The sequence below is a fragment of the Lissotriton vulgaris genome, chromosome 10 (assembly GCF_964263255.1).
Source record: "Lissotriton vulgaris chromosome 10, aLisVul1.2, whole genome shotgun sequence".
NCBI classification, from domain to species: Eukaryota; Metazoa; Chordata; class Amphibia; order Caudata; family Salamandridae; genus Lissotriton; species Lissotriton vulgaris.
The window spans coordinates 28,472,794-28,486,279 of NC_141698.1; the positions used below are offsets into that span (position 1 = coordinate 28,472,794).

Genomic DNA, 13,486 nt, shown 5'->3' on the forward strand with positions numbered 1-13,486 from the left:
AGGTGCATTGATGCATGTACTGTGTGGGACCACTGATGCGAATGACTAGTTGCATTGATGCATGCACTGTGTGGGGCCACTGATGCTCATGACTAGGTGCATTGATGCATGCACTGTGTGGGGCCACTGATGCTCGTGACTAGTTGCATTGATGCATGCACTGTGTGGGGCCACTGATGCTCATGACCAGGTACATTGATGCATGCACTGTTTGGGGCCACCGATGCTCATGACCAGGTGCATTGATGCATGCACTGTGTGGGGCCACTGATGCTCATGACCAGGTGCATTGATGCATGCACTGTGTGGGACCACTGATGCGAATGACTAGTTGCATTGATGCATGCACTGTGTGGGGACACTGATGCTCATGACTAGTTGCATTGATGCATGCACAGTGTGGGGCCACTGATGCTCATGACTAGGTGCATTGATGCATGCACTGTGTGGGGCCACTGATGCTCATGACTAGTTGCATTGATGCATGCACTGTGTGGGGCCACTGATGCTCATGACTAGGTGCATTGATGCATGCACTGTGTGGGGCCACTGATGCTCATGACTAGGTGCATTGATGCATGCACTGTGTGGGACCACTGATGCGAATGACTAGTTGCATTGATGCATGCACTGTGTGGGGACACTGATGCTCATGACTAGTTGCATTGATGCATGCACAGTGTGGGGCCACTGATGCTCATGACTAGGTGCATTGATGCATGCACTGTGTGGGGCCACTGATGCTCATGACTAGTTGCATTGATGCATGCACTGTGTGGGGCCACTGATGCTCATGACTAGGTGCGTTGATGCATGCACTGTGTGGGGCCACTGATGCTCATGACTAGGTGCATTGATGCATGCACTGTGTGGGGCCACTGATGCTCATGACTAGGTGCATTGATGCATGCACTGTGTGGGGGCACTGATGCTCATGACCAGGTGCATTGATGCATGCACAGTGTGGGGCCACTGATGCTCATGACTAGGTGCATTGATGCATGCACTGTGTGGGGCCACTGATGCTCATGACCAGGTGCATTGATGCATGCACTGTGTGGGGCCACTGATGCTCATGACTAGGTACATTGATGCATGCACTGTGTGGGGCCCTGGTGCTCATGACTAGTTGTATTGATGCATGCACTGTGTGGGGCCACTGATGCTCATAACTAGTTGCATTGATGCATGCACTGTGTGGGGCCACTGATGCTCATGAGTTGATGCATGCACTGTGTGGGGCCACTGATGCTCATGACCAGGTGCATTGATGCATGCACTGTGTGGGGCCACTGATGCTCATGACTAGGTGCGTTGATGCATGCACTGTGTGTGGCCACTGATGCTCATGACCAGGTGCATTGATGCATGCACTGTGTGGGGCCACTGATGCTCATGACTAGGTGCATTGATGCATGCACTGTGTGGGGCCACTGATGCTCATGACCAGGTGCATTGATGCATGCACTGTGTGGGGCCACTGATGCTCATGACTAGGTGTGTTGATGCATGCACTGTGTGGGGCCACTGATGCTCATGACTAGTTGCATTGATGCATGCAGTGTGTGGGGCCACTGATGCTCATGACTAGGTGCATTTATGCATGCACTGTGTGGGGCCACTGATGCTCATGACCAGGTGCATTGATGCATGCACTGTGTGGGGCCACTGATGCTCATGACTAGGTGCGTTGATGCATGCACTGTGTGGGGCCACTGATGCTCATGACTAGTTGCATTGATGCATGCAGTGTGTGGGGCCACTGATGCTTTTTTGTGGGGCCACTGATGCTCATAACTAAGCAGACTGATGCATGCACTGTGTGGGGCCACTGATGCTTATGACTAGTTGCATTGATGCATGCACTGTGTGGGACCACTGATGCTTACGACTAGGAGCATTGATGCATGCATTGTATGGGGTCACTGATGCTCATGACTAGGCACGTTGATCCATGCAATGTGTGAGACTACTGGTGCTCATTGAAGGCTCAATGGTGTATTTACGCTTTGGGGCCAATGATGCATGTACTTTTTTGGGGGCACCAATGTCAGTTACTCGCCCTTGGATGCATGTGATGTGTGCGGCCGCTGATATTTCTTACTAGTCCCACTAATCCATACACTGCATGAAGCCACTGATGCTTATTACTGCCTGGGACCATTGATGCTTATTGCAGCATGGAGCGTTGGTTGTTTCAATGTCATTCGTCATTGGTGCACATTACTTTCCACGACTAGTGCTGCATAATAATGCCTGGAGACTTTGATGAACATTACTGCCTGGGGCCACTGATGCTTAATATTGTCAGGGCCATTCATGCAAGTACTGTATGTGACTAATGCAACATACAGTGTTTGAGGATGCATACACCACAGAACACGGAGACCTCTATTATCTGTGGCCATTGATGGGTTTTATTTGCCAACCCATTTATAAAAATAGCCACAAAAAAAACGTTTTTCTAATGCTTGCTGTTACTTGATAGAAACATCTGCCAATTGAGAATGATGGATTTAACCCAGATCTTTTGACTGTGGGAGAATGTTTGATTTGCTCTGCATTCTGTCCATCATCTGTGTGTCTTTTGCTTTCTCGCTCTAAGTGCGCAGGGTTTGCCCAGACGTGGGTCCCGAGCTCACTGTGCCACTGGATTCAAGCTAGCCTGGCTGATGAGGGGTGAAACCCCGAAACCAGTGCCAGGATGCTTGTTTACGGTCCAAGGAGGACCTGGCCTGGCATCTCGGTCTGGTCTGTTCCCATGAAGCACAGGGTCAAGACAGATTTTCATATGGCTGGGTCTAAACTGGGGTGGCATGGTGAGCAAAAGAACAATGGATTTAACCCAGATCTATTGACTGGGGGAGAATGTTGGATTTGCTCTGCATGTCGTCCATCATCTGTGCGTCTTTTACTGTGCAGAACGTGGCCACACCGGAGTTGAGAGCAGGTACGAGTTGCAATTGAGGAATATTGTTTGGATTCTGAAGAACTGCTGCTCTTTTTTCCTGATGAAGACTCTTATATTTCAAAACGTTGCAAAGTTTGGCAACACCAGCTTCAAAGTTCCCCAAAACTATTTTAGTCTTGAACTAGTTTTTGTTTTTATGTATGTAGCAATAGAATGAAACAAAGAGGCTTTTCACGGACAAATTGAGTGTTTCAGCGCTTGCGGCGAGCCCACACTCGGATCTCAATGTATGTGAGTGAAATAGGCCTCAGAGTACAAAAGCCTCAACAGAACGACATCATGGTGAGTTTTTGTTGATTGAGCTGAGAGTGAATCGAATGTGATCAGAGATTGTTTGATGTGGTTTTAAATGTCCTGCTGGCAGCGGAGGTTAAGAGTGCGCCCACAGAATCAAACATGAAGACATTTATATAAAACATGTTTGCACCATTTGAGATGCGCATCATTACAAATACACGAATAACTGCAATACTAACCTGAGGGGTATCTCTGCTGTCAGAAGCAGGAGTCTGTACTGTGATCGAAGGAACATTCTGCCTCTGCTGAGCTGTCCATCAGGCCACCTTAGTCTGAGGCCGTTAGTTTGTATGTGGGCGGAGGGGTATTTCTTCTCTCTGATGCCACAGGCTTTAGGGTAAATGGTGAGATAGCTCCTTCGTGTAATGCCTCAGCCTGTAAGATGACCTGAGAGAGCTTCTCTGCCTCAGCCTGTAAGGGGACCTAGGAGTTTGCTCCTCTCTGTGCCTCAGCCTGTAAGATGACCTGAGAGAGCTCCTCTGCCTGAGCCTGTAAGGGGACCTGGGAGATCGCTCCTCTCTGTGCCTCAGCCTGTAAGATTACCTGAGAGATAGCTCCTCTGTGTGCCTCAGCCTGTAAGATGACCTGAGATAGCTCCTCTCTGTGCCTCAGCCTGTAAGATGACCTGAGAGAGCTCCTCTGCCTGAGCCTGTAAGGGGACCTGGGAGATCGCTCCTCTCTGTGCCTCAGCCTGTAAGATTACCTGAGAGATAGCTCCTCTGTGTGCCTCAGCCTGTAAGATGACCTGAGAGGGCTCTCTCTGTGCCTCAGCCTGTAAGATGACCTGAGAGATAGTGTAGTGACCGTATTTTTGGCTCTATTTCTGAGTGATGGTGACTTTAAGCTTGCTACCATCCTGGATCTCTATTCTTGGCTTGTGATGGTCCTTTTCAGGCCTTTTTCCAGACCTAGAAGCATAAACTAGAGGATAGCTGCTTTATATGATGATAGATCCCTTATTCTTGACTCTAATCCATCTATTGCCTATTGGCTTTGACATAATTATGTATCCTTTCATCATCCTACCTATAGTAGAGGGTGGATCCTGTAGTCCTGACTTTATATTATGGTTTGTGTATGTACTCTGACAGAGCTAAGTGTTATTTCATCCTTTTCGGGCCTACAAGGCCCAGAACTAGCGAGACTCAATTTTGCTTTGTGTCCCTGCAGACTGAGATGCTTGCAGGGTAAAGGTGATGTTTTAGTTATGAGGTGTTGTTCGCTCTTTGCAAACTGGAGAGAACCGGCCGGAGCTGAATCTTATCAAGAAGTGTCCCTGGGCTCAAGTCTCTAGACGAAACAAGCAGCTGGTCACTGTGGGGGCGTCTGGAGCAAGGAGCCTGGTACATGGATCCGGTGGGAGGAGGCTACTGGCTGGAACTTTCCATGAGGAGAGAGCATTCCATATTAGTGAAGTGCAGAAGAGGAGGAGTGTCAGACAGTCGATGCTTGGAACAGAGAGAAGTCAGTCAGTCAGTTAGTCGATGCTTGGAACAGAGAGAAGTCAGTCAGTCAGTTAGTCGATGCTTGGAACAGAGAGAAGTCAGTCAGTGAGTTGGAACCAGAGAGAGAAGTCAGAAGCAATTGTGAGCAGATGGTGTTTTGAACAGAGAGAAGTGAGATGATGTTTGGAACTGAAGGAAGCAGTCAGAAGCAGTTACTTATCAGAAGGAGTTGTGATCAGCTGGAGTCTGAAGTGATGCCTTTTGGAAGAGACTGAAGTTATATTGTGGATTAGTCTGTGGGAGCAGCTGGAGTGAATTGGACATTGGAGCTGGATAATCAGACAGAGTGAAGAAGCTAGTGGAGCGAACGGTTATCAGAGCGGCAGAAACTATTAGACTGAAGCTGGAAGGTGAAGACAGTTCGTGGGGGAGAGGAATCCAGTGCAGAGTGATCAGCGCAGATGCGTGTCCAAGAGTCCAGGGGAGAATCTGAGACGAGCTAAGGCACAGACGAGAGAGGAACCCAGATGACAGCTAGAGCAAGACTTCATACTAATCAGGTGATATCTGTCCTGTTATATTAGTTTGCTTTACATTTAAACATTAACCTTGTCCCTATTGTATTGCTAATCCTTTTTCTTTCAGCGGTGTGCAGTATAATCCATTCCCTCTTTAGCTATTTACAGTCAATTACATGTGGATGTGTTATAGTAATAAAGCTTTCCATTATAACAAAGAGACCCCGCAGATCTGTGTATGTGTCTATTTCCCTTTTACTTTTCAGGCTATGTGTTATAGTGCAGTATTATATTGTTATTGTTATTGTAGTAAATAAAGGAACCCCAGTTCTTGGTGAACCAGCGTGTATGTTGTTATTACAATAGGGTTAACCTTTCTTCTAGTCAGGTACTATTATGTGGACGGATGCAACTCCCGGACAGGTAATTGGTAACTGAATAATGAGGGGGAGAGGAGAACTTGTATTAGATGACAATAATTGCACAGTGTAATTTGGCCATTCTTGTGTGATCCATAATATTGTAGTATTGTACCTTTAGTGGAAAGTGAGAGAAACTTCCCAACAGAGAGAGAGAGAGCTGAGGGTATTCATAGGAAAGTGATCGCGGTTGTAAGGCGGCGTTAATGAGAGCACCAGGGGGGAAACTGGTGTGTAATGAGATCGCCTCTAGGGAAAGTGGCGTTAATGAGAGCACTGATGGTGGTCAGTGTGTATACCCACAAGATTGTGGCTTGTGCAAAAGGAACAGTCTTATGGGACTCTAAAGATAGAGAACAGTCTTACAGGACTCTAAAGATAGATGGGCTTGCGTGAGCACTGATTGTGATCAGTGTGTAATGGTAAGTAATCAGAACTGCCCCAGGGTAGATTAGTCTGGGCCCATGTGGTCGCGAGACTATATTGTATGAGTGTGGTGTAGGGAATGGACGTCCTTAGTAATCAGTGAGTATTCCTAGTAATCCCCATAGATTTAGCGGTGTTTTTGATGATATGAGCTTGTATATTGCTAGTTCCCCATCCTCAGGTAGGTACCCAGGTGCCTGGATAGATGGGTCCTGAGGAGGGAGGTGGTTACGTTTCGGCTGGGTTGGTGGTGTCTTGGTGAGCTGATCCTATCTGGTCCGAAAATCCGGTCGTTACAGATAGCTCCTCTGTGTGCCTCAGCCTGTAAGATGACTTGAGAGAGCTCCTCTGAGTAATGCCTCAGCCTGTAAGGGTTCAAGAGAAACAGGGGAACCCTACTCACTAAGGAACCAGGGTAATAGTTATATAGGAAAAACAGTGGTTCCTGTGGAATGATATACTATGAGGTTATGATACCGAAGCACAATCGTAATATAGAGGGTTAGATAAAGGCAGAGCGCGAAGGAACCACTAACACACCGATTCCAGTGTAGTATATTTTATGGAATTTTTAAACAATAAAGTTAGGAGTAAACATTATACATCAAAACAACATTTGTGCATAGTGCCCCAAGTGACAAAGGGAACCTAAACCTAAGTGACAGTGTGAATATTATATGCAAGGTTTCCACAGTTTGTACAAATCGACCATTATCCAAACAATTCCATGTGAACAGCAGCTCTATACAATGATATGTGCTGGGTAAATGGTTTGCTTCTTCTGTTTGTCGACCGCGTTTCGACCCTCAAAACAATGTGGGGTCTCTTCAGGACTATTGATGAAGGGACATCTGAAGTTAAGATTGCGCAGCCTTCTGAAAACGTTGTGCCACACGTGAAGAATAGAGGAAAAGGGTTTACTCACACGAGGACCCGGCGTCCGGGTACTCAATGTGAGGACAGGCTGTCAATCCAATGGGGTGTGTAGGTAGGCCAGAGGGGCTCTATGAATTTTACGCCACAGCCGTAGCGTTGTAGAATCCCTTTGTGGATTAACAGTGACAATGCACTGGGAGTTTCTCTCGGTAGAAGATTAGAAAAGTGGGACAGCGCTGCGCGTGTAGATTCAGAAAAGCTGCATCAGTCAGCTTGATCGGGTACAATGACCTGTAAGGGGACCTGAGATAGCCCCTCTGTGGAGTGCCTCAGCCTGAAAGGGGACCTGAGAGACAGCTCCTCTATACAATGCCTCCGGCTGTAAGGGCACCCGAGAGACAGCTTCTCCGTCAGTCGGATGTCTCAGTCTGTGAGGTAAACTGAGATAACCCTTGGGTCTGAGGCCTGAGGTTGTAGGTTGAACTGAAAAACAGTGCTTGCTTCTGAGGCCTGACCTGAGGGATATCTCCTCCGAAGCCTGATCCTGTAAGGTCTCTGTGCCTGTGCGTTCTGTAATGAGCACATGTTCTCCTACCTTCTTGCTGATGAGGTTCTGGACGTACTCCACCGTGCAGATGACACCGGTTCTGCCGCAGCCAGCGCTGGAAAGAGAAACGAACAGTGAGCGCCGTGGCTGCTGGTACAGATTATTACTATCAGTACATATTTGTTACACGTCACATCCTTCATTTTCTTATGAAATTTGTCCCCGTTTATTTCTGACGGTAGGCTAATATGTAGTTTTACTCCTAACTCAAATGATTCTTGTTGTATTATGGCTACAAAGACACTGATTCGTGTTCATACAAAGGTACAGATAAATGAAAATAAATACTATGGTGGTAAAGCAGCTGAACCAAGGAACAGCTGACACTGGCAAGCTACCAATACCCACAGATTTCCTCTTCTGTTTCTTTGGGATCCAGATATCTCCCATCCTGGTTTTCACTGCTGCCACCTTTATAGGGCATGACCCCCCCCCCCTGACTCCCTGCCATGCTTGAGCCGCTCTCCCAGAATGCAGCAGTCCAGTCTGCCCCAGTTATTCCAGCCCAACCCTTAGTTTATGTCCAACCCAGGAACAAATCTAGCCTCCGTGCAACCCCTGGCCTAAGACCCTAGCCGCCTCTCCGTGGCCCTGGCGTCCTCACATCAAGGTCCCTGCAGGTTTGGTGCCAGTTTGGGACACCCCCTTTGAACCCATGCACAGAGAGCACAGGAGCACATAGGCCTCAGTGGTGGCCTGGGCAGGTGCCACCACCTGCTGCCAGGGCAGCTGGAGGGCACCTTCAGTCTAGTCAATGGGAGGGTCTTGACGGGCATTGCATAAGACCAATACCTTGGAGGTAAGGAAGGCAATCGGACCCTACAACACGATAAGGCATGCATTATGCAGGACTCCACATCCAAAAATCCACCTTTAGATATGTCACGAAGGAAGCAATGGTTCTGAGACCACTAGGACCTCCAAGAACACGAGATGCTGGCATAGTCCATGCCCGGGGACCTCTGCAGAGTCACCTGGTAGAATAGAGAGAGCATGACAGGGTTCTGCCCCAGGTATCAGACCCAGTGAGAGGATGGCAATGAACCGGAAATAAATAGGTTTCTCATTGTTACGCCAGCCTCAGGCAAGCGCACCATTTTGGGGCAAATCCATATCTAAAACTCTTTGTACGTATGGGTTTGTGTCAAAATGCGTGGAGGGATGCATGGGACACCCGTGCACAACCGATGGATCGCCTCCCTGATACAAAGTTAACAGAAGTAAGTACAATATGCTGTGTTACATTTTTTATACAAAGCAACCCAAATCAACGTTTGCGTTGATGTGTAAATACCAAAATGGATTTTGCGTCAGGTGTGCGACAAATGAGAGACGCAAACCATGACGCAAAATCTTTGTAAATCTGTGCATTCATTTTTACAAATTAAGAGCCTTCCCCCCACTATGAAATAAAGCCCATCTGAATGCTTGAAAAACTCTTAAATACAGCTGAAAAGTATGTGCAATAAACTTGAGAACATTTGCTACAAGTTCTATGAGCCGTGACCAGCATCAGCTTGCTGCAATGTACTCTTCCTGTCCTAGTCCCAGTGGTCCTGTAATTTTATAATTAGGGATCTTGGTTTTATGGTATGTATTTCTTTTTACCATTTCCACCTGTATTTTTTGCTACTTTTATTGATACTTAACCAGATTTATTTTATGTTCTGTGATAAAATAAAGCTGCAACGAACATATTAATTTTATTTATCTGATAAATGTATACTCACACGATGATGCCTGTTGGATTTTAGCACTATAAGCAGCCATACATAAAATAATGCACTCATTTGAAAACATTAGTGTTGTAGGGAAAATATACGTTCACATCTGCAGCTATTTAAACAGCGCCATACTCTTTTTCTTGACTCCTTATGCTGTCGGCCTGCACAGATATTGGCATGGCAGTCCTGACTGACAATATGGAGAACCAGCCAAAATAACTACTTTTTGTTTGATTGTATGACGGCATCACACATGCATTTAGCACACATGCCTTTTTAATGCTGGCATTAGAACGACCGTGTTGTCACAATGCGTTCCTTTTGCACGCAAGTCATTACAACGACTTTCCTTAGGGGGGCGCTGGACTTTGGATTCGTATTATTTACTATTCCATCTCCAGTCTGCGCAACAGTAGGGAAAGTATTGGACTTTAAATTCAACACATCTCCACCAATGCACCCCCTACAGCAAGTCGTTGCAACGACTTGCGTGCTAAACGAATGCGTGCTAACGACGCGTTCGTTCTATTGCCAGTGTTGTAAAGGCGCATCGTGATTCCAGCGTTTGTTAAAGGATGTTTCCCTTTCTATATTTTTCAGTTTTTAAAAATGAGTTTAGGCAAGGAAGCACAGTTATCAGTATGCATTTATGAGTTCAGTCAGTAAACACAGAAAACTGGGATCCTTATTTATGAGGGGCATCGTTTGACCACTCTTCTAGACACCCCCACACGTTACTTCATGATCAAGATGTTGAGGTTCTCCGATGGTACTTGTAAAGTGTAACTTCTTGTGGTAAGCAGGAATGGTGTGAGAATGTTCAAACTTTGACTCCTGGAGAGCTCCACTAACACTGAAGACAGGTAGTTTGTTGACATTTTGTAGTAAACTACTGTAACCACTAGGTGTCGCCCTAAGACTGCAGGATTTCCTGGTCTTAGAGAAGTGATGCCTGTGGTGGTGCTACAAGCAATTTTGCTCACCTAACTTTAACTCAGACTTACTCTAAAATGAGCACTGACGTCAGAGGGACTTACCAACTACTGGATTCGGTCACAGGTTGCTCTCCACATCCGCTTGCACTGAATTTTCTCTATCCTGATCCATGCTTTATTCTTTGGCCATTTCTCACAGAAAAGACTAAGGCCCTGATTATTGTTTTGTATTGTAATTGCATTTATATAGCACTTACTACCCCTGACGAGGCATCAAAACACTTTTTCGGTGAGTAGCACGCTACTCCGGACCCATAAAGGATTAGTGTTAAATTAGTATAGTGAAATATGAAAGTAATTTGAGTGGTGGATAGGTCCGTCAGTTATTTGGATTCAGAAGGATAGTGGAGGGATAGAAGAAGGAAAAAGGTTTGCATTTATATAGCGCTTCTTACTCCTGATGGGGTGTTGAAGCGCTTTTTTCGGCGAGTAGCATGCTACTTCGGGACCCATAAAGGCTTAGTGGTGAATTAGTATAGTGAAATATGAAAGTTGTTTCATAATGTATATTGTTTTGGCAAACAGAGGTATAACTAAGTAGAGGATTGCTGTAAAATAGCACTCACTGTACGTTTAAATAGTCCCTTTGCACATGGTTGAGGTAATGTGGGCTCGAGTGGCACTGATTCAAGTGCTACTGTGCTACTGTATGTAATTACATTTGTGCAATCTGTATTATTTCCAGCCCTGATGAAGCCGTAGGTTAACCCTACCACGGCGAAACGCATTCACACAAAGGGATTGGAATGTGTTGGAATTAAAGAAAAGAACAAGAGCCCTACCGACTTCTTTGTTGATTTCTTCATATATTTATAACTGAACTTTGAATGTGCATGTGTGCTCCAAGAATTATTGTTGAAATATGAAAGTCATTTGAGTGACATGAGTTGGTCGGTATATTCTGACCTGCCTTGTTTAAACATGGGTTGGAACTATGAGTTGTTGGGTATTTAACGCATCCGATATTTACCAGATGAACTAAATACCTCAACAGTCCTTAACTTTTGGCAGATCAAAGCTGCCGAAATTTAACAGTGAAAATCCTTCAGCGTTTACCTTAGCATATGGACCTTGGTGGATTAAACACCAAGTCTGCGTGTTATTCCCCATAAACTCGTAACAGGTGTTTTTTTATTGCACCCAATAAATACATTTGCCCGCAGTATTGCTATTTATCAGGTGCAATACGATACACACAGAGAGGTCTCTGGTTCACCTGCTTTGCACACACAAGAGGCGTCTCTCTTGCTCTCTGTGGGCCTGATTCACAAAGGTAAACTTACACTTTTGCATAAGTTTACGATTGTTTGCTGTTCACAAAGGGATTTATGAATAGTATCTTTACGAGTGTGGAGTCTCCTCACATAATGAGATAAGACTATCTGTTTCAAACACACACACACACACAGTGTCGCTCTGTTCCACCAGCTTTGCGCACACAGGAGGCAGTTTCTTTCTCTGCATTTCATCTACAATACACACACACACACATACACACAGAGCAGTCTCTGTTCCACACACAGGAGGCAGTCATATGTTTCCGCTGTGTTGCACATACATTATGGACTCTCACCACACCTCATCTGAATTGCAAGGTCTGTCAGTGGCTCACCAGATATTCACACACACAGGGTACCCAGTAACCCAGAATTACATAGTGGCAGACTTTATCCTGCCATCTGCATTGGACAAACGTAGACTTACAGGGCTTACATACTGGTAAGCAGTGCACACATAACCAGTACACCTCACCTATGCATCACCTATAGTGGTTATATATTGCGACAGCCTTTATCCTCTCAACTGCAGTTGACACACTTGGGGTACTCCACCTATCACCTATAGTGCATATATACTGGGGAAATCTTTAATCTCATACCTGCAGGGGACACCCCTGGGGTACTCCACCCATCATCTGTAGGGCATATATGTTATGTTATGTTAATTAGGCTTTTAAAGTGCACTTTTACCCAAGGGTGTGCTCGCGCTGAGCACTGTCTAACTGGTATCCCTCTGCACCTATACTTATTCTGTGAACAACCACTGTATACTGGGGTAGTCTATAATAGCTCACCTGCAGTTAGCACACACGAGATATTCCACCCTTCAGATGTAGTGCATATATACTGGGGCATTCTTTAATCTCTCACCTGCAGTGGACACACATGGGCGCCAGGTCCTCCCCTTGGTACTGCCGCATCAGCCGAATCATCTCCAGGAAGCAGTCGTAGGTGTCGGGAATTCCACGGTCCGGCCAGGCCACATACTGGAAATGCATGATCTCTCGCACCTCCTGCAGGCAAGCAGCGGAGACGCTAAATGTGTGATACAGCTGGTAGCCATCTTGAATGACCCCTGAATATCGAGCCCGCAATATTTGTGGGAAAGCATACTGAGAACAAAATACTGAAATATATAGACAGGTAATAGACCTAGATTTTCTATACCCAACTCCAGATATATATTCTATATATATCACGCTTCCTTTGTACCAAGAGCTGGAGTAACTCGCAAACGGGTGCTTGTAAGTGCTGGTACCATCCACATTAAATTAAAGCTCGCATTCTGACAATCAAGGACGAAATAAGCACTCACGGGCAATGTTCCACTGGCTCCTTTATTCAACTATTTGGTTGAATAAAGGAGCCAGTGGAACATTGCCCGTGAGTGCTTATTTCCTACTTGATTGTCGGATTGCGAATATGTATATATATATATATATATATATATATATATATATATATATATATATATATATATTTCTGGTATCTGCGTTAGGATGACATGCAGCCTAAACGCCAGGGCTGCTCTTAAAACGCCCATGCCCGGGCGTGTTAACCTGATAATTCTTCCATTGTTTGCAGAAACGGAACGGCACTCCTCGTGTTGTATATTCAAATTGTATTGCCTTTTTTTGTGTATATTCAAATTTTATTGGCACAGCAGAGCACATAAGTGCAGCGTCAGACGCGTTTAGGCTTGACAAGCCTTTAAAAGACGACTGCGCACAAGAAGCACTGACATTAAATCATCTGACGTAGACACTGAAAATGGAAAATATGGCAAAAAAATGTGAATATACACTACGAGGAATGCTGTTCCGTTTCTGCAAACAATGGAAGAACTGTTTATATATATATATATATATATATATATATATATATATATATATATATATATATATATATATATATATATATATATATAT

The 13,486-nt window shown here is 45.3% G+C and overlaps 1 protein-coding gene across 2 annotated transcripts in view; it reads right to left on the reverse strand.

The window, feature by feature from the left end:
* PTPN18 (protein tyrosine phosphatase non-receptor type 18) overlaps nucleotides 1-13,486 on the reverse strand; it is a 237,907-nt gene that overhangs the window by 97,286 nt on the left and 127,135 nt on the right. For both annotated transcript variants that reach the window (XM_086940321.1, XM_086940322.1), the window contains exons 8-9: nucleotides 12,429-12,571; nucleotides 7,548-7,614 (exon numbers count right to left, since the gene is read on the reverse strand). In XM_086940321.1, the coding sequence (XP_086796447.1) occupies nucleotides 7,548-7,614; nucleotides 12,429-12,571 (210 nt within the window). The remainder of the gene's footprint in view (nucleotides 1-7,547; nucleotides 7,615-12,428; nucleotides 12,572-13,486) is intronic.